General features: G+C 47.2%; 1 protein-coding gene and 1 long non-coding RNA gene across 4 annotated transcripts in view; one reads left to right on the forward strand and one right to left on the reverse strand.

The window, feature by feature from the left end:
* The window catches only part of NTF3 (neurotrophin 3), a 67649-nt gene extending 58396 nt beyond the window's left edge, over positions 1-9253 (reverse strand). Inside the window, exon 1 of the mRNA XM_040463043.1 lies at positions 8964-9253. Within this exon, the coding sequence (XP_040318977.1) occupies positions 8964-8981 (18 nt within the window). The 5' untranslated portion in view covers positions 8982-9253. The remainder of the gene's footprint in view (positions 1-8963) is intronic.
* LOC121022120 (uncharacterized) lies at positions 7540-18728 on the forward strand. 3 transcript variants are annotated; one of them, XR_005786819.1, is made up of 7 exons: positions 7540-8243; positions 9005-9177; positions 9597-9855; positions 10476-10546; positions 15235-15292; positions 15791-15877; positions 17999-18728. It is a non-coding gene; the product is annotated as an uncharacterized LOC121022120 (long non-coding RNA). The 3 variants fall into 3 exon arrangements; XR_005786818.1 differs by lacking the exon at positions 10476-10546 and adding an exon at positions 10619-10753; XR_005786820.1 differs by lacking the exons at positions 10476-10546; positions 15235-15292 and adding an exon at positions 10619-10753.
* The last annotated feature ends 510 nt before the right edge of the window (positions 18729-19238 follow it).

The following is a 19238-nucleotide window of genomic DNA, read 5'->3' on the forward strand; positions in this document are numbered from 1 at the left end:
TTTTATCCCATATAAACCTTTCCCTATGCTCCCAACTTCCAATCCAAGATCTGCCACAAATCTGGCAAGCTTGCTTCTTCAGCACTTTATAAACATACACTCATCCATATGTTCAATAACTTATCTGGCATCACATAACTTAATTTCCTCCTCCACCCCCTCCATGTTTCTGCACATAAGTCCTCCAGGCCAGCAGGGATACCTGGAAATCCCAGGCATGGGCCACAGTGAGGCTTAGGGAGCAGCAGAATCACAATATGTGAACTGTCACAACTGGCAGGGTCCTTTGACCTTCTACAGAATCCAATTCACTCTCTTTCCAGAAAAGAAAACAGAGGCCCAAGGAAGGAGAGTGATTTTGCTCAAGGTCACAAAGCTACTTTGTGTTCTTCGCCAGGAGAGATGGGGCAAGCTGTTTCAGGCAGAAGCTAGGTGTCAGGAGAGCCAGGCTCCTTCCCAATTGTAGGGCACACTTGTTGGCAATCAGGTGATTCCCAGAGCTGCATTTTCCCATGGAACCCAGTGGAAGCAAGGAACATGCCCTATGAACAGTCAGGAACAGGTCTGCTAGATACAGTGTGGAAAGAATCCCAGACTACACATTTGAAATACATTCCCTAAGGTGTAATTTAGAGCCAGAGGGGGAGGATGTTTTTTTAATTCTAGGGTCTGAGACCTAGAAAGAGAGGGAGAGGAGGCAGTAAATTGCAAGGACCTGGCTGTCATAAATAAATAAAAATAAAAGGGCTCTGTCCTCTCACTAAGAAGAAAAGCATCACCCTACATATGAAAAGCTGTTTAAAATAAAGTAGACACATATTTTTGAGCAACTACAATCTCACAGGCATCAAATTAGTGTTCTACACTTATTTGCATATTGCAAATACCTTCAGCAATAGAACAAAGTCATTCGCATTAATTGCCTTGAATGTACTGATAGTGGTGGTGGGGAAATCAGCAAAGGGAGAGGAAGAATAAGAGCCTGCAGTCACATCCTTCAGAGATAGCAAGATGTACCCCAAGCACCCCTCTGGTTTATCTACTTCTGGTACTTCCCAGAGAAGGGCATGTGGCAGGCAAGTGTCAGGGCTGGGGATCTACAACTGCATTGCTCTGCATCAAATACAGTCTGGGGATCCCAGTCCTTAGCAGCAACCTCTGCCCCCAACATTTCAGCAAGAAACTGACATCCACTTTGGCCCTGGTTTAAGTGGAGGGAGTTCTCGAGCCTATCAGGGAAAGCCATTTTCCAAATTCTGAAGAGCCCTCATGTTCTCCATTCTCCCTCTTTTACTTTGATTGCATGCAACCCTCATTGCAGGACTCAAGAATGCTGGGACCTACCACCTCTCGTGGGCGTGTGGATCAAAACCAGATGTCCAGATCCAATCTTACAGAGTTTACAAGGAGGCAATTGTGGCTTAAATCAATACCTCCATTCTGGAAGGGCAGATACCCTTGTCAACAGAAAGGGGAAGTAAAGAGGGAGGGCGATGGGAGCTAAGACAGATCTAACACATGCTTGCCAGCAGGTGGCTAAAAAGCCTCAACACATGAAAATGTGTTGTCTTGCATATGAAAATGAACCTTCCAGTGGAGCAGGTCACCCTGCGGGGTGAGAAACTTCGCAGAGGGCAATCAAACAATCTCTAATCTGGATGACATCACAGAACTCAGAAAACAGAATCTGACTGGCAGGTGATGGACTTGAGATGGCCTCAGGCTTCAGGATGGAAAGCCCAGCACATCAGCATCTACTTGTGTAACTGTGTAAGCATATCCCTTAACCTCATGCAACCTCAGTCTCTCCATCTGTACATGAGATCGCCCTGGGCATTGAGATACTGCCATGCAATTGTAATAACGCCTGGAACCTAGGAACCTAGTAAGTACTCAAATATCAACCACCACCACCATCATCAATCATCATCAGTCATCTTTTTCTTTAAAGATTTTTTTTAAGTTGATTTATCCTGAGAGAGACAGAGATAGCATGAGTGGGGGAGGGGCAGAGAAAGAGGAAGAGAAAGAGAATCCCAAGCAGGCTGTGTTGTCATCGCAGAGCCTGAGGCCGTGGGGTTCGAACTCACAAAACCCTGAGATCATGACCTGGGCCAAAAGCAAGGGTCAAACGTTTAATCGACCGAGCCATCCAGGGGTCCCAATCATCAATCATCTTAAAGGTGGGTACTTGTCTTAGTCACAAACACTGACACCAAAAGGCACTCATGTAGAAACTGGATGATTTGCATCAGGCCTACCTGAAACCAAACCCAACCCCTCTTAGCTCTGCACATGCTGTGCAGGGTAAGCCAACTTCATGAGCATTCTTGCCAAAACAGAACACTATGGTAAATTCTTTGCATGCCTTTCCTACTTTGACTAAGCCATTCCCTAAAGATAAAAAACAGGAGTTCATTTAGGGTGTGCCAAGATGCACTCCAGGCAAGCCACTGATTGTGTTGGAGGATGGGGCCACTGTAGAATCCTAGGATGGTGGAATTGAAATGGGACTTCGAGATCTTCTAAATTAAGCCCTCCATTTACAGATGGGTGAATCAAGGCCTGGAGAGAACGCCCAGGGTCACACAACATCTGATTAGTTAGTGACAGAGCTTAGTCTCAAGCCAGATCCCCCACCTCCAAGTCAGCAGGCTTTCTGCTGCCCTGGGGCTGCTTGACATCACCTTGTTGGCCTGAGATCTTTTGAGATCAGTAAGCTACCATTTACTCCTACAGCTCCGGCCTTAAATGAACAAGACCCTTAAGATTTTCAAGAACCTTGACTGAACATATCCATAAAAGATTTGGGTCTTTTCTAAAAATGCTGTTAAAAAGTGAGCAATCACAACAGACCACACCAAATTTCACTTCAAAATCTGCTCTTCTCCAGCTAATCACCACTTGTACTCAGAGGTTTATCCTGTGAGGATGCTGAGAGCCAGAGAGAGCCTCTGGTGGTTCCCAATTAAGGCTGCTTGAGAAGGACTGTGGCATCAATGAGGACATGAAACAGCCAATGCATTCTGATTATCCAGGGGTGCATGCACTCTCTAGCCCCTTGGTATTTTTAGGTAGAATGAAAGGCCGAGTTACAGAAAACTGTCAACAACAGCAAAAAATACTTTAAAGATCTCAGGCATCTGTATGTGCTTTCATGTGTTCTAAAGTGAGTTCTCAGTACGGTTTACCTTTGTCCAGCCTTGATCTTAATAGAAATCTGTCCAGCCAAGAGTGAGGTACCATCTATATTGGCCTCATACTTCTTAAAAGTTCACACATCTTCCATCCCTGTATACAAATGATCTGAAAGAGGCAGCTACCAACTTTTCCCATCAGCTGGCCCTTCTGCAAGAAGCAATATGATGATCATGTAATCTGAGCCAGGCAGCCATGTACCTACCACCCATGACATAAGCTGTGCAAATGCCTCCTGCCTACCCAGGCCCCTCCTGAGATCACGTGTCCCCCAGCACACACACATATATCCTGTGCTCTCCTCTGGCTCTGCACACATCTGTCCATGCACAAAGTACATCCACAGACCTTATCAGCAGCACCACACGGGGCTTACACTGGTCTCCAGTAGATTTGGTCCCTCTCCAACAGACTCAATTTTAAATAAAAATAAATCTAAAACCCTGGCAACGGTCATTAGTTCAACATCTCCACTGCCAGAAACTGCCTGCCTCATTAAAGAGTAAAACAGCAGCTGGTGAGGTCTTGAGGCAGGGTGGTGGGTTTTAAAGATTTTCTGTGTCGGCCTGACTCCCCTCTCTCACTTCAGCCAACATGGGAACATGCGGATTTACATTCCCTCCAACAGGGCCAGAGCGCTGTAACTGCTCAGAAGAAGGTCTGAAGGAGCCTGGAGCAGAAGCCTCCACTCAGTTAGTTGTCTTGAATGGAGGGGAAGAGGAGAGGCCTGAACATCTGATCCATCTGGGAGAGGAATTGCAGGGATGGGAAACGTTATGTAATTAAACTCTGCTGGCCTGTCCCGCCTGGGGAATGTGAGACCCATCAGCAGTGACCTCTTCCAATCAACTTAATTGGCCCAATCTCGCCAAGAAAAGCAACAGAATTGGTTTAGTGCCTCATGGAAATAGCTTAGCTCCTGACTATTTATGGCCACTGAACTCGAGGATGGGAGCCTGAGTCTGAGCCAGGAGTTGACAATGTGTGCTGACTTCTGGGAGGACCGGGAGGCTACAGTGGGTTTCCCTGCCTCTCTGTGCCCCCCACCTCTGTCTCAGGGGAAAGACGTTTTAGCAACTTGCTGCACTGGGCTCACTGCACTTTACAAGCCCAAAGCCTCTTACAAGGCAGGGTCTTGCCTCCAAGGACCCGCAGTCTAGAGCAAAACAGACCTTCACTGCAACCCAGGATGGCTGGACTTTGCTCCTCTTTTATTCAAATATGCCAAGGACAATTACTATTTTCTCTGTGTTCAAAGTCACATTTATTTTCATGTCGTGGTCTACATAGCTCATGTTAAAGAACAGGAAAATGTCTCTGATAATTAATAACATCGATTTTGGGGCCACCTTTCTTCAGAATAGTTCAAGGACCTTTCATGAAAACTGATTTCCAACAACTGCAATGTCGGTTAGGTTGCCTCCATTTCTTGGGTGAGTAATCTGAGGTAGTTATAGAAAGTTCTCTTTGCAAAGTACATGAGCAGTAGTCATGCAGTGAGCATTAAGACTATGTTGCCAACTTGGGAAGGGGTATAGGTCTCATTTTTACCATGGTCACAGACATGCTAGTGCCTGTATTCAATGAGACTTCACCTCTGAGTAAAGCTTTGTACTCCTCCCCATACCAAGCTTTGACTGGGGGGAAAGCAGAGTGAACTTTTCTTCTCATTGAGTCATTCCTGGGATTAGAACATTTTCCCCAAAATCACACTGCTCCAAAGGGGCACAACTGAAGTAGAATCAAGGCATTCCCACCATCCTCTGAAATGTCTGCCACCAGGTCTTCTGACCAATGGTCACACCCTATTTATCAACTCTCTCTTACGCAGATGAATTTCACCTAAAAATAAGGTAGAACTTCAAAATGACACAGCTCTGATGTCATGAATTTTAAAATGTCAGGAGTCAAATAAAGTCTCCCCAATTATATGCCCTCGCATGATTAGAACCTAATAAATGAGGTTTCCTATCATCTGGTCTGGGCAAGCATGTATGTGCAATCAAAAGCACCCCCCTTCTGCTCTATTCCAGGGACCTCACTAGCTGTCTCAGAATATGAACGCAGTCAATGTCACATTTCCCTCACTCCTCAAATGCTCCCGGAAGCCTACAGCTCTTCTTTTATCTATACCTTTTGTACTTAAAATACACATCTGAGCATCCAAGACAATTTTCATCTTTCCTCAGGCACACAGAACTCCTGCAAAAAAATATGCCCTACCCCCTCGTAAGGGCCAGAACATATATTCCTTCTATCCTCTGACTCGCCTTCTCTTAGTTACTTAACTTCAGCCTTACTGTGTGTGTGTGTGTGTGTGTGTGTGTGTGTGTGTGTGTGTGTGTACATGGACACACACATACATGCACCCTGGGTTAGCTACACACTCACAGCCCAGAAAACATCAAAGATTAATAAGACACTCCCAATCTGATATGTCAAGTCTCATTCCTCATTCCTGCTAGTGAGGAAGTACTGCACATTTCCAGAAACTCAATCCTCAAATGTATCAGGACCTGCTTTCTGCCCTGGATCACAGCACCCACCCCCCATGCCCAGCCCACACCCACAATGAGGAACAGGAACACCCTTCAGCTGCATCCCCAACACACAAAACCAGACCTCATCCCTATCCTTGTGCGCCCTTTTTACAAAATCACAGATATATTTCAGGTCAGGTTCCCTTTGGCCCCTAAGATCCATAAACATCTCTAGACTGAATTATGGTTCTTGAAGAGGCCTCAACTGGCATCCAGCTCTTTTCAGTCCTCTTGGCAAAACTGCAGCAGTCAGCTGAGTCCGAGAAGGAATGTTTCCAGGGCACGGTGCCATGCCCCAGTACCCAGTAATGGGCTCAGCATCCAGTAGGCATTCCACAAATATTAACTAATAATCAATATTAATTGGTAACAATGAATTCCTCTATTAAATAAGAAACCCATCAAATAACAGAATAGAACACGCACCTCTGCCACCAGTAATGCAAAATATATTCCTCCCCTCACTCCAATTTTATGTGGACGTCCTCCCTGATCATCACCTAGTGCTGACACACAGGGCTTTTCCCCTTAAATGTATATCCCTCATTCTAAGCCTTGTCCAATTCCTTCCTCTCTGAGGAGGTAGGGAGGGGGAGAAGGCAAAACCCAACCCAGCATCCTTCTCTGTAAATGCCTTGTTTCTCCATAAAGAGTGCCTGAGCCCTCACTTTCCTATCCTCTGCACACCCCAGTGCCATCCCAGCCACATTTCCCCATGCACACTCAAAAAGTTCACACTCGGCTCTTTGCAGATAATCTCTCCCTGCCCCCCCCCCCCCACTCCTTCCGTAATCCTCAGGAGCCCAACCTTCCACACACACGTCCACCTTTCGCTGCTACACACAGCCACCCTCCCACGCCACACCCACTCCATGTGTCTGTGCAGGCATGCACAAGCCATCTGTCTTCGACACACTGTACCTCTCCTCCTGCTCTGACACCCTTCACAGGCACAGATTTCTCATTAGCTACACCTATGTTCCCACATGCTCTCATCTCCTGCCAGTCATACATATGCGCATCCAACACTCTCCTCAGAAACGCACACCTCCACTGTGCACAGAGCAGGGTGGAGCTCCAGCTCTGCGGCCACCCGCAATGCACACCCTGGTGCAGAGACTTTCCAGAAACCTCCTTCCCTGACCACACAGAGCACCCAAGGGTCCCACTCTCCCTCCCTAGCAAAGCAGATCCATTCACACAGAACCCAGCCCTCCAGTTCCAGCTACAATCCCGTCCTTACCAACTGCAAAATCTTACACGCTCCTTGCTGCAGGCCCGCAGACTTGCAATTTTCCTCCAACACTGTTCACAGAGCCTGCTTTCTTCTCCTCTCTCCCTCCCCACTCCCAACACCATACCCAGGTCTAAGTGTCCGAGACCAAGGCAGAGGCGGTTGGATTTTGTCCCCTAAATTCTACCTCTCAACTTTCTTTGTGCAACATGTCAGGAAGGAATTGGGGGCGGGAGGGAGCCAGGCTGAGTATGCTGGAGAATTTCTGGGTGTAGGGAAAACGCAACCAACTGCAAAGTTCCCTCTATGTTACAACTTTCTCCCCTGCTGACATTTAGGGGAGAGGGCTTAGGTGTTTTTCTTGCTCTCAGGTCTGTCGGCTGGGAGAGGACATCTCTTTATGAAAAAGCAGGTCGTCCAGCACCTTCTCTAATAGGCTCCAGGAGTGACACCCACCTCCTCTCATGCCAAACCTCCCAGCTCCCGCCCCCTGCTCTTCGCACACATAAACAGCCCCCCCCGCCCCCCCCCCCCCGCCCCCGCCCCCCCCGCGCGAGGCGCCCCAGCTCTCCTGCTCTGAGCCCAGCGCTCCGGCTGAGTCCAGGAGGCTGCCTCCATTCCGACTCTGAACCTGCCGCCCGCCGCCAGAGGTCTAAAGGAGGCGGTCCAGTTCAATGTTTCCTCCACCTGGAATGCTCCCAGACGTGGGAGGAGCCCTTACCGGTTAGCAGCCCCCACCCGGTTCGGCGCGAGGGTCTCAGTTCCGTGCATTTAAAGCGCAGCTGAGGAATGCAGGAGCTAAACTCCCCCCAAAGAAGCAGCGCCTCCTCGCCGCGCACCCACTGGCGCCCGAAAGCACCAGAGTCCCCTCCCCCACCCCTCCTTTCCCAAACCTTCAACTTCCAAGCGTCCCTGATTCATTTGGAGTAGGAGTAGCGCTTTGGGGCAATGGGGTAATTTGGCCCACCGGGGGTCCTTTTGACTCCGACGTAGTTCCGCCGGTCCCCGGTCTCCCAGCCTTCCCACACCGCCGCCTCAAATTCCGAGAGCTGGCTCGGAGAAACGGCGAGGAATTCCCCAGGGACTGCCCGGCCAGCTTGCCCGCCGCTCCCCGCGCGGTCCCAGATGCACGGAGAACGCGCGGAGCTCCTACATCTGCGCAGAGACCCGGGGTGGGGTAGCCGCGGGGTGGGCGCTGGCCACAAGGAGTCCGGGGTGCGTGGCCGTTGCCGAGAAAAGCTTTCGGAAGAGGCAAGAGTATTCCAGCACAGGTACGCCGCGCCGGGCGAGAAGTTGCAACTCCCAAACTCGGAAGCCGGCGTCCCAGTCCGGAGCTCCGAGTCCCCTCCCCCAGCCCACGCCCGGGACCAGGGAGGGGGAGGCATGCAAGAAGCCCCGCGATGTTGGGAGCCGGGCGCCGGGCGCGTGCCGGGGAGCCGTGGTGACACGCTCGACTCTTCCCTGCGCGGGATCTGTCTGCCACCCCCTTTTGTTACAGGATGCACGGGGAGCCCTCTCTGCAGGAGCAGACGGGTGTGTTGATTGGGGGTTGGAGGGCGGTTCTGCTGAATCTCTTCGCTGCCCTTCCGTCGTCCCTATTTCCCCTCGCCTCCGCCCCCATTTCCAATCCAGGTCCCTTAAACCTGATCACTTTCCCAGATATTGGGCGGTTTCTCGGGCAGCCCAGGGACGGGAGAAGAGGTGGGGAGGAGTGTCCGTGTGTGCGTGTGTGTGTGTGTGTGTGTGTGTGTGTGTGTGTGTGTGTTTGAGTGTGTGGTGGGGAGGGGGTGGTTGCGGTTGCGCCTCGGCCTGGGCAGATCCCAGCGCAAACTTCGGGGAAGGCACAAGCCCGGGAAAGTGAGCCAGAGCCCAGCGATGGAGGTGGGGGCGGGGTGCAGAGTTGGGGACCCCCGCGCTAGTCCACTGGAAAATCCCCCTACTCAGCTTCCCACCCCTGAACGTGCCCACCCAACGTACCCGCCTCCCCTTACCGTGGCAGAAGTAACCATGGCATCCGTGTGACTGTTTCCAGGGACGTCGACATGAAGAGAAAGGTGGACGCAAACTCGGTCATTCAAAGTCTCTCCCACCCCTCCGCCTCCACTACCCAGCAGGGGGAAAAAAAGAGAAGAAGAAAGAAAGAAAGAAACGGGAAGAAAGTAGTTGCGCCAGGCTCTCTCGCGGGGCCGCGCGCGGAGCTGCTCGGTAGGGAGAGGAGCCTTCAACTCTGAGTCCCGTGAACATAATCTGCGCGGTTATAACCAGCCAACCCGGCCAGATGGCTCCGCGCTCAGCGCCTTAACCCCTTCAGCGCCGCGCCACCCGCCCCCGCGCCCGGCCGCCGCGCGCCTTGCCAGCCCAAGCCCCTGTGCCCCTCCGACTTGGGGCTGGTGTGGGGTGGGCAGTGGGGCGACGAGGTCATCTTTCCTAGCCTCTCTAAAAGAAAAACACCAAAAACTTCCAAGTTAATAGTAGGCTTCACTATCCCCCTTAGAGATCCAGGAAAAAACGAAATATTCAACTTTTCACTGTATTTTACATGTTAATGTCTTCAGCCTGTCTTATTTGTTTTTTTCTTGAGAAACTTCCTTTTGATCTTTTTTTTTTCTTTCTTTTTATTTAAGATTTTCCTCTCTAGGCAGAAGGGCCTTTCTTGCCCCTTCCCCCTGGCGGCTTGGGTCTAATGTGCAAACTCCTCCTCCAAACCTTAGACCCTTCCAGCTCTAGATCTCTCCCCACCTCCTATCAAGCCCACCCGTCACTCCTTCCCCCACCCCACAACGCGAACACGTCCAAGGACAATCACTCCCCAGCGAACTCGCTGCTCTCAGGGACCAGTACCCAGGACGCTGTGCGGGAGGTCAAGGACAGCGGAGTCAAGAGGTAGGGGGAGGCGGGGTTCAGGGGGACCTAGGAAGGGGCGGCCGCGCGCGCGCGCGTGCGCGCGCGCGCGCGTGTGTGTGTGTTTGCGAGAACGTGAACGTGGAGGAAGAGGGAGATGGATCGGAGACTCCCATTTCACCCAGCCTCCAACTTCTTCTAAGCCCCTTCCTAGGATGGGGCCCTGCAGCTGAGCACCCGCCCAGCACCCACCAGTCTGCACGCGGGGACAGCGCGGGGAAGCAGAAAAGGCAAAAGCCACAAACAAACCTCGTAGTAGCGCTTGGAAAGTTGTGACGCTCGCTCCCCCACCCATAGATTATTCGAGGAAAGGATGGGAGGGAGGGGGCAAAATCTCTTATTTCGCGATAATTTTAGCTGCCCATTAGACCCCACTTGTTCTGAGATCGTTCTCTCTAAATTTACCGAGTTAAGTCATCTTGCTTTCGTCCATTTGCCATCGAGAGAAGTGGGGGGCCGGGGGGAGAATGTCGCTTAGGGGTCAAGGAGAAATTCAGAGCCTTGGAGCGGATTTTTGTGCTCCTGACCCCCTCCGGCTCAGCTCCCCGGGCCAGGGCGTGGCGGACTCCGTCCTTGAGCCCCCTACCACTTCCTCCCTGCAGTCTCTGCCACTCTTTGGCCCCATCTCGTGCCAGGACCTTTTGATTCACGCGCGATTGGGGGAGGGGAGCAAGTAAGTATCCCGTCTCGTCTCGTCATGTCCTGCCATTCCAAGGTGGGTAAGAAGCAACCCACTCTGTTTCAGCCGGCGTCAGGTTAAAAAAATCCAAATTCCTACGACTTGTTTGAGAATTTGGTCAAACACCGAGAAGCACGGGCACTGCGCCTACCAGATCAGGCCGAACCCGACGCAGAGCAAGGCTGCGGGGTCCGAGCGGAGGTAGGAAGGGATGGGGAGCCTGGGGGGCTGCGTACTAGATAGATTGTACCTGCCTCATCATTATCCTGGCTGCTGGAGGCTGCCACATCGAAAACGGCCAGAAGCGCCCACTGAGGCCCAGGGGTCGCACCTCCCGCAGTCCCTGGAAAGAGTGGGGTCTTCCTTCAGTGCCTCCCTCGTGCCAAAATGTTGAGGTCCTCCTCCGGACTGTTCCCTCCACTCGGCACACACAGCACCATGAAGGTTTGGATTGGGCGTGATCTGCTGGATTCTGGTTTTCTCCCTGAGCTCTGGCCCGCCTCCCTGCCCTCCCCCACTTCCCGCACTTCACCCCCACCTCCGCTGTCAAACGAAGGATTCAGGCCCAGTTTCAGCTCCACTGGCCAAGTTCTAGGGGCTCCTTTCTGGAGCTCCAGGTCCTCCAGTAACCCGAGGGTTGCAGGGAAAGAGGTGGTTGGCTCCTGCTGCAGCAAGGAAAGGGTTAAAAACATGTGCAGGCTGATCCGCCTGCAGCTCCTCGGTCACTGGCAGTCTGGAGGGAGGAGGGGGAGGAAGGGGGCAAACTTAAATTTGAAAAATCAGAAGAAAAAAAAAAAGAAGAAAAGGCAGCAGTGAGTTTAAGACCCGATTTGTTCTGCAGATGCTGTGCACGGACTGGCCTCCACACTTTGCCAGGACCTAGGCAAGCACAGGAAGAGTTTGTATTGTTTTCCAACTGGGAGTTGGGGGGGGGGGGGTGTCCTGCACTGGTGGGTCTGTCTTTGCTTGCAATCAACACGCCTTGTAATATGAGAGGTGACACCTTAATCTTGCCAAATATGTGTGGTGCCTTTGAGGGGGGGTGGGTAGAGGGAGGGGCTGAGGGAAGGAGAGAGGGAGAGAGAGAGAACCAGACAGAAGCAGAGGGTAAAAGATGCATTTTCCTCACTTTTTTTCCAAATGGAGAGCTACTGGTCCTTTCCTTTGTGGAAGACCTTTTTCAGAAAATCCCCCTCTAGCCGGCAAGCTGCCTTTTCCTTCACTGTTTTCCTTTCTGTTACAGAGTAAAAGATTCTTCTCTCCTCTCTAAAGACTAGGGATTGATGCCTAGGTCTCTCTCTTGGCTTCCAAGAGTAGCAAGGTGATCAAAGAGGAAGGTGACTGGAAAAAGGAGTAGAAGGTGTATATTTTTAAAAAGAGTAAAAGATAATTGTATGTAATGTAGATTCATTTGGGAACTGCAGAACATTGGGACTTCTAAGCAAATCCGTTTCTCTAAATAGAGGAAAATCTTAGTGGTATAGACAGCTAAAGCAAAGAACAGAACTAGGAAGTAAGCTGATGAGTTCATGCCCCATAGACAGTGCTGGGTGTGGAAGTCCATCTAGGACTAGGTCTTTTCTGATTAGCCAGGTAATCGCTTCTCTTCAAGTTGACTCCTTGGTCATGGCCTTGGCCATCCATCTGTTGACTGTATTTTTAGGTTGCTGAACTTTCTTTTTCTCCCTGAAAGTTGTTTGTGAGGGCAGGAACTAGATCCAGTGATTGAAAGCCCCCTTACAAAATCTCTCCTAAAGCAAATTTCTGGAGCATGCTTTCTGCCCACCCTTATCTTTTGCAATAGCACCACTCTGTGGTTGAAACACTGAACAGAAACAAAATGGAAATGTTGGAATGAATTATGCCCTTACCTTGTGAGAAATAGTATTGATCTACTGGATGTTTCAGTTAAATGGATTGTGTGTTGCAGGGGCTGCTCAGCATATGACAAGGGAGGGGGTCTTGTGCAGTAGGGGCATGCAGTTAATTCGTTATGACACAGTGACCCAGGAAATGAGAGAACTGGGCCGAATGGCCTCCAAGGACCCTTCCCTCTGTGACCGCATGTGGCAAGGCAAGCTTGGTTCTTTTCCCCAGCACCATACAGCTAGCCTTGAATATTTGTCCTCTCCCATTGTGTGTGGGTTTTTTTCCTGCCTTAGATTGCTAAACCATACTCCACACCTTAGCCTATCCTAAAGTATCTGCAAGTTGCCTCTTCTGCTGCTGGAGGGCACTGTGGAGAGGTTTGCAGAATGCTTGCACCTACTTTCTCTTGCTCCACCCTGTCCATCCATCCCCACCCCCACTCACTCAGACAGCTGCTTGAGCTCCTGGAGCCGGAAAGTCTATGTTTCTGAAACAATTAAAGTGCCTGCAAAAGGTGTTTGCATAGGGATTGCGAATTTAAGGGCCCAGTAAGGCTGTGTGTTACCTTGGCTCCTGGCACTCAAAAGATTCCTGGCTGCCCACCCATTACTACACACTTGTAACTATAGCATTATTAGCCAACAGTCATGTGAGCCCATGGTGCCAATTAGCGACTCCGCCCAAATGTCCTGAAGAGTGGTGGGAGCCATTATTCTTTGTTTTTTTTTTTTTCAAAATGGGTACAGATGTCTGTAGAAACTGAGTGACTTTATGTTTATTCAGCGAACCCAGGTCTTCCCTAAAATGTCCATCATCTTGAGGAAGTGCAGCTTTGATGCTATCAACCTTGAGCTCTCAACAGAGTAGGGAGACAGATCTAATTCTATCAGCCTCTGTGTCCCCCCACCCCCTACATTTAATAGTTAAGGATGCTAAGGCTCTGGCTTCTCCATAAATTTCCCCAGGGAAATAAACGAACAAACAAACAAACAAAAAACCAAACATAGTAACAGATCAGGAAGTAGAACTCATTAAAAGAGTGGGTCTTGGAATTGTACAAACCTAGATTCCATGCTCCCTTCTTCACTGGTAGCTGTGTGTCTTTGATAGGTTCCTGAACTTCTCAGAAACTGTCTGTAATTGGCAGAAACAATGCCAACCTCATAGGAGTATTATGGGGGCCACATGAACTAATTGATTTAAAATGCTGGGCACAGTCCAGCACAGTGAAGGCACCAACTCCCAATCTGATAGCCTTTCTACCGGAAACACCGCCAACCACATGGGTGGGGGATCTTAGCCTTTAGAAAAAGCTCCGGAATGTCCTCTTTGTTACTTGTAAGCTGTCTTGAAACATTTCATTAATGTAGCTTTATGGTTATATATTTTTCCCTTGGACAAAGACAGAAAGAACATAGCAGAATGAAGTAGTGGACATATTTGGAATTTAGTTTCCTAATGCGGGCCTCAGAGAGCATGAAAGACGTAGTTGAAGGATTTCAGAATCTCATCTTGTTTGTTCTTTGTCTCTAAGGCAGAACTGCCTCATCATGTAAAAGGAAATTCCACCATGTCCTTCAACTTGTAACAGATTGCCTAGTATATTATTGGTTTGTTGTTATTGCTAATTATGTTCTAGGGCTTAGATTGAACAATATGATGAATTGCATTGAATAACAATGGATCAACTCATTTTGTGAAATAGCATACATATTCATAATTATGTTTCAAGAAATTACCCATAATGATAGAGGGAAGGTATGTATTCCTACCACACAGGTGGATCTAGAAATCATAATAAAGTCTCCTATTTCACCAGTCATGACATGAATTCCTAACCACCCTATAAATTAACTTTATGCTGCACCAAACTCCACTCATATAAAAAATGACATTAAGGTTTCCTAGGTAACTAATGCACTTCCAAAGGGAATAGGCCTCAGGAGACAAAGAGGGCAGGGAAAAGGGTGGGGGGGTGGGGAAGTGAAGAAAAAGAAAAAAAAGAACATTAGATTAGACTCATGTGACATAAACAAAATATTTCATGGGGAAGGACTCATAAAGTTTTATTGCCTAGGTTTGACATAGATATGGCACAGCTATTAATTCCATCTTTGGATAATAAAATACTCAATAGGCTAGCCGTCTCATTAGGGATGCCAGCATTTCATATTGGAGGTTCAGATTAACAAATGGTGAGAGAAATCAGTCTTTTTCATTTATCTGCTAAGCTGTGTCCACTCACCAGCCAGCTGTTTCTTGAGCCCTCTATGGTTGTATTTAGACATAACCAAATTTTTGATATGAACGTGAAAAATAGGACTGATTTGGATGTTTCGAAATATGCAGATGCTTTTGATCTTATAGACTGGGAGCAGGTTGAAGGGACAGGCTCCAGGTCAGGTTTCCCACCACTCCTACTCCCACCTGCTGGTCTTTTTACTGTAGCTTCCTTCTTCTGGGGAAGGGCCTGGGGGCAGAAGAACATTTGAATGCCTAGGAGGAAATGGAAGATGGTAGGTGGAGCATAGATTTTAATTTATGCTGGAAGAATTTTGAGCAATTCTGAAAGATGGTGAAACCCAGATAATGTCTATGAGCTGGAGCCTGGAAGAATTAGAACATGAACTAGCTTTGTTGCTGCTTTGTGAGCTGGGGGACTTCACTAACCTTTCCAGTGTCTTGGTTTTACCATGTGTAAAAGGAACTTAACCTCATTTTATTGTGTAATTGGGAATATAGATAAGAAAACAAAGAAATACATTAATTTGAATAAAGTTGAGGGTTTTGTATTACCTGCTTTCCACCTACAGTAGCCTCAGAGTGATGTCTGTGGGTGGAGACTCCCAACTGGTTACAAACCACATCCAGGTAATATCTCTGTACAAAGTATGGTTGAGTTTCCCTGGTGGTCCATATAGTGGAAGTGTTCCTGCCCATAACCACTGGGACCGTCAGTGTTGAGTGCAGCCTGCCTTTTGCCTATTCCATGACCTGCTGGAAAATGGACACAAGATGCTGGAAAGTTGAATGTTTGCATCACACAATACCTTCCATTGAGTATTGAAGTCATTTTGGTATTTTCTCTAGTTGGGTACTTGGGGTAGGATTGAGGATTAGAAAAATCTCTGCCCACACCTTCCACTTACTACCCTTAGTAGGAACTAAGAGGTGGGGGTAGGGGGGAGGAGGAAAATTCTGGGAAGCAAATGTATAAAAATCTAAAGGTGAAGATTTCCCAAGTATTTAAGGCTAATGGGGACCCAGGTCTCCTTACCCTTAAATAGGAGTAAGCCAGTCTAGCTATGTGTATGACCACATATAATAACACATCCTATGAATACTCTCTTCATACCCATCTCTCCTCAGAATTCAAGGCTGGGGGAACCTGGAAAAGGTCACTTCATCCATCCTCTTGACCTTGAGACCAGTCCTCACTCTCCACTGGCAAGTTAGGTACTGTACTCATTTTACAGAGTAGAGTGAGGGGCAGAGAAGGTTCATTCTATTACCCATGTACCTTGAAAACATTCTCTTCACTTCAGTGGTCTAGGAAAACTGAGGAAGGGTAATTAATCATAGAGTTTTTTACTTTAAAGACCTTATGCCCAGAATTCCCACAAAACACCAAAAAGAGGTGTTAACAGTTCTTGGGGGCCAAGAAAAACTGAGTTCAAATTAAAATAAGCTTACATACTTCTACTTTCCCCAACACACACAGACAGACAGATATACCCATGCAGCCAACCCATCTGATGATTTTCTATATTTACCAGTCAGTTCACTGGCAGTTCTGCTCCTGTTCTCACCCTCAGAGCAGGCTGTCCTCAGGCCCCCTTCAGAATGCAAATAATGCTCAAGCAACAATGAGTACCCAAGCTGGGGCCTCATAGAAACATAAATGCCCAGTGCAGGAAGGCATGTTAGCAGGTAGGAACTTCTTTACAGATCATTATCATCATAATCATCATAACAATAGGTAACATTTATTGAGTGTTTACTGAATACCAGGTACTGTTAATAATGTTAGCATAATATGCCAGACACTGTTGCAAGCACTGTGTGTATGTATAGATGTATGCACACATGTGTGTTTGTGTATGCTGGTCTTAATTTAGTACTAGACCAGAGCCGGTGTTCGTGTCTCAGCTCCTATGTGATTGATCTTAGCCAAGTTAGTGTCCCCTCCTAGATCTCAATTTTTTAAATCTGTAAAGTGGAAATAATATTATGTGCTCTGTAGGGTTTTTCTAAGGATTAAATGATTTATAGGTAGGTACTATTACGATTTCACTTTACAGATTTAAAAAATTGAGCCATAAAGAGTTTATATAACTTGCCCAAGTATACATAGGTAGTAAATGAGGGCCAAAACAGAGCTTGAATCCAACTGCTTGTTACCTTTACACCATCCAACCTTGAGAGAGTGGTGTTTTAACAGGTGAAGAAACCAAAGCCAAGAAGGGGACAAGCAACTTGCTTAAGAACACTGGGAGGAGCTCAGATGTGAATTGGCTCTCCTGTCTATAGTACAAGGCTAAGACCAGCAGTAGGAAGGCTGCAATATCCAGAGTCAGTTCTCCTGGGCTCAAGGTTGTCCTGGGGTGGTGAGGGAAGGAAAAAAAATGGAGGATGAAGTCGAATAAGTTTAGGTCCATCTGTGGGTCCTTTGTGTGTCTTTCTAGGTGCATGTAACACACATCAGAACGGTGATTTGGTACATGGAAAAAGGAATGGTTTCAGCACCTACCCGTCTCTTCAGCAGGTTCCTTTGTCAGGATACACTTGTATAATTACATGACCGCCTTGAGTCAAGAGAGCTTCCACAAGAGCAGGACAAAATCACATAGTGCCAGGTTACCAAAAATTCTTCTAAGGGCGCAGGCCGTTGGCATGGCGCCAATGATTAAAAAGCTAATCAAAACTACTGTTTGCAACATCAAGATACACAGGAAAATAGTAGTGTCTCAAGTCTCTCATAAGCAATACGTCTGTAAATGCCCACTCAGAAACTATAGAATCCTGGAGTAGAACATTATGGCCAGTTGATGTTTTATTACATATATTTCATTTGAATCCCATATAGTCACCAATTTATAGTCATGCAAATGACTTCCTCTAGCATAGACATAAACTTAAAGACCACTTAGAGCTCAGACTGAGCAGGGAAGCCAGTGTTCAAAACCTGCCTATGAATGGGCTTTGAATCTGGAGCTGCTGCCAAGATAGCAAGCATGAGGCATAAAGATTTGTGTTTCACTGCTTCACCATGTCCAGCTTCTCTGCCTCCACATGAGGTTGAGAGAGTTCCACTGTTTTTTCTCCCACTCAGTAAAAGAGGCATTGCCAAAAGCTTTCAACAATGAGTCCAAAAGTTAGAAATTATCTCCTTAGGGTGAATAGAAAGAATAACATTGAAAATGATGGACAGCAATTGTCTTTCTACCTGTATTGATCTCCTCCAATTAACTGTGGACATATTAAAAATGAAGGGAATGAAAGAAGTATACAACCGAGTTGGAAATAGCTTTCTATACATAGAAATTAATAAACCAAAACCTGTTTTTTTCCCCCCAGGGTAAGCAGGGAGTCCATGGTTCAGATGAGAATGGAATCATAATTGGCAGCAGATTCGAAGTATGAATCACTGGTCCACACTCCATATCTCAAATTGGAAAACTGGCGACAATGTCGAATCAATGAATGAATGACTTATGTTCTTTCAGATGGGAAAGTGCCTGAGATTCCTCTGATCAAATCCCCCATTTTACAGAGGAAGTTATTTAGAGGCTCATCAGTGAGAGTGTGGAAATCAAACTCTTGATTCCCAGGATGCTGTTCTTAGTCTCCTCTCTATACAACTCTCAGGAAATAAACATATCTCATGCTTTTCTTCTGGAAATGTTTTCCATTTTCCTCTAATTCGTTCCTCACCTTTTCTTCTTTCCTTTATTTCATAACTTGCTTCAACTTAGTTTAATATTTCATTTCCTTTATTTTGTTACCATTGTGCACCACTGACAAAACGAGAGAAAATTAACTTCACATGCAGAAGGAAAGGTTGCAGTAGGAACAGGAAAAGACTTTTAATCACAGGAGAGGTCAAAGGACAACTTTAATAGTGGAATAGATACTTTCCCATTGGTTAGTCCTTTCTGAAGAGAGGACTAATTAGATGAATTCTATTTTTCAATAATGTTATAGATAACCTTTTCAGACTTTTCAGAGTGAATCTTTTTTTCCCAAAATTATTCTTCTTGCTTTTTAAAGTCTTCTTTCCTTTATATTAAAGATGGCAAAGGATCTATTTTGCTGTGGGATTATTTCTTTGGTAGATTAAACAATTTTTTTCTTGCAATCAAGGTATCCATAAAACCTAGAGTCAAATTATTTACTCTCTTATATATCTCCTAATTCCTTCCTTGTAAAAGAGCTGACTGCAATATCTGTCCTTGGCATTATGGATCTCTGGAGCCTAGCAGCATCCAATAAATAAGAGCTGAAGAAGACCACATATCTACAGGGTTATGATGTAAATGAAAATGTGACTATTCTAGAAGACTTCAAGGGGTAGAACTAGGATTGATGAGTGGAATTTACAAGGGTGCATATTTCAAGTCAGGATAAGGGTGATGATTCTTACACAGAGAATTTCCAAAAATGGAGTCAATTGCTTCATAGCTAATGAGTTTTTTTCTGTCACTGGACAAGCTCAGGCTGGGACCACCTTCAAACAATGTTGTGGAGGGGCTTCAGATTTGGATAGGTGGTTGGACAGTTAAGATCCCTTCCAAACTTGAACTATCACATCTCAGTG

This window comes from Herpailurus yagouaroundi, unplaced genomic scaffold (genome assembly GCF_014898765.1).
Source record: "Herpailurus yagouaroundi ecotype Mexico unplaced genomic scaffold, PumYag 355, whole genome shotgun sequence".
In the NCBI taxonomy this organism is placed as follows: domain Eukaryota; kingdom Metazoa; phylum Chordata; class Mammalia; order Carnivora; family Felidae; genus Herpailurus; species Herpailurus yagouaroundi.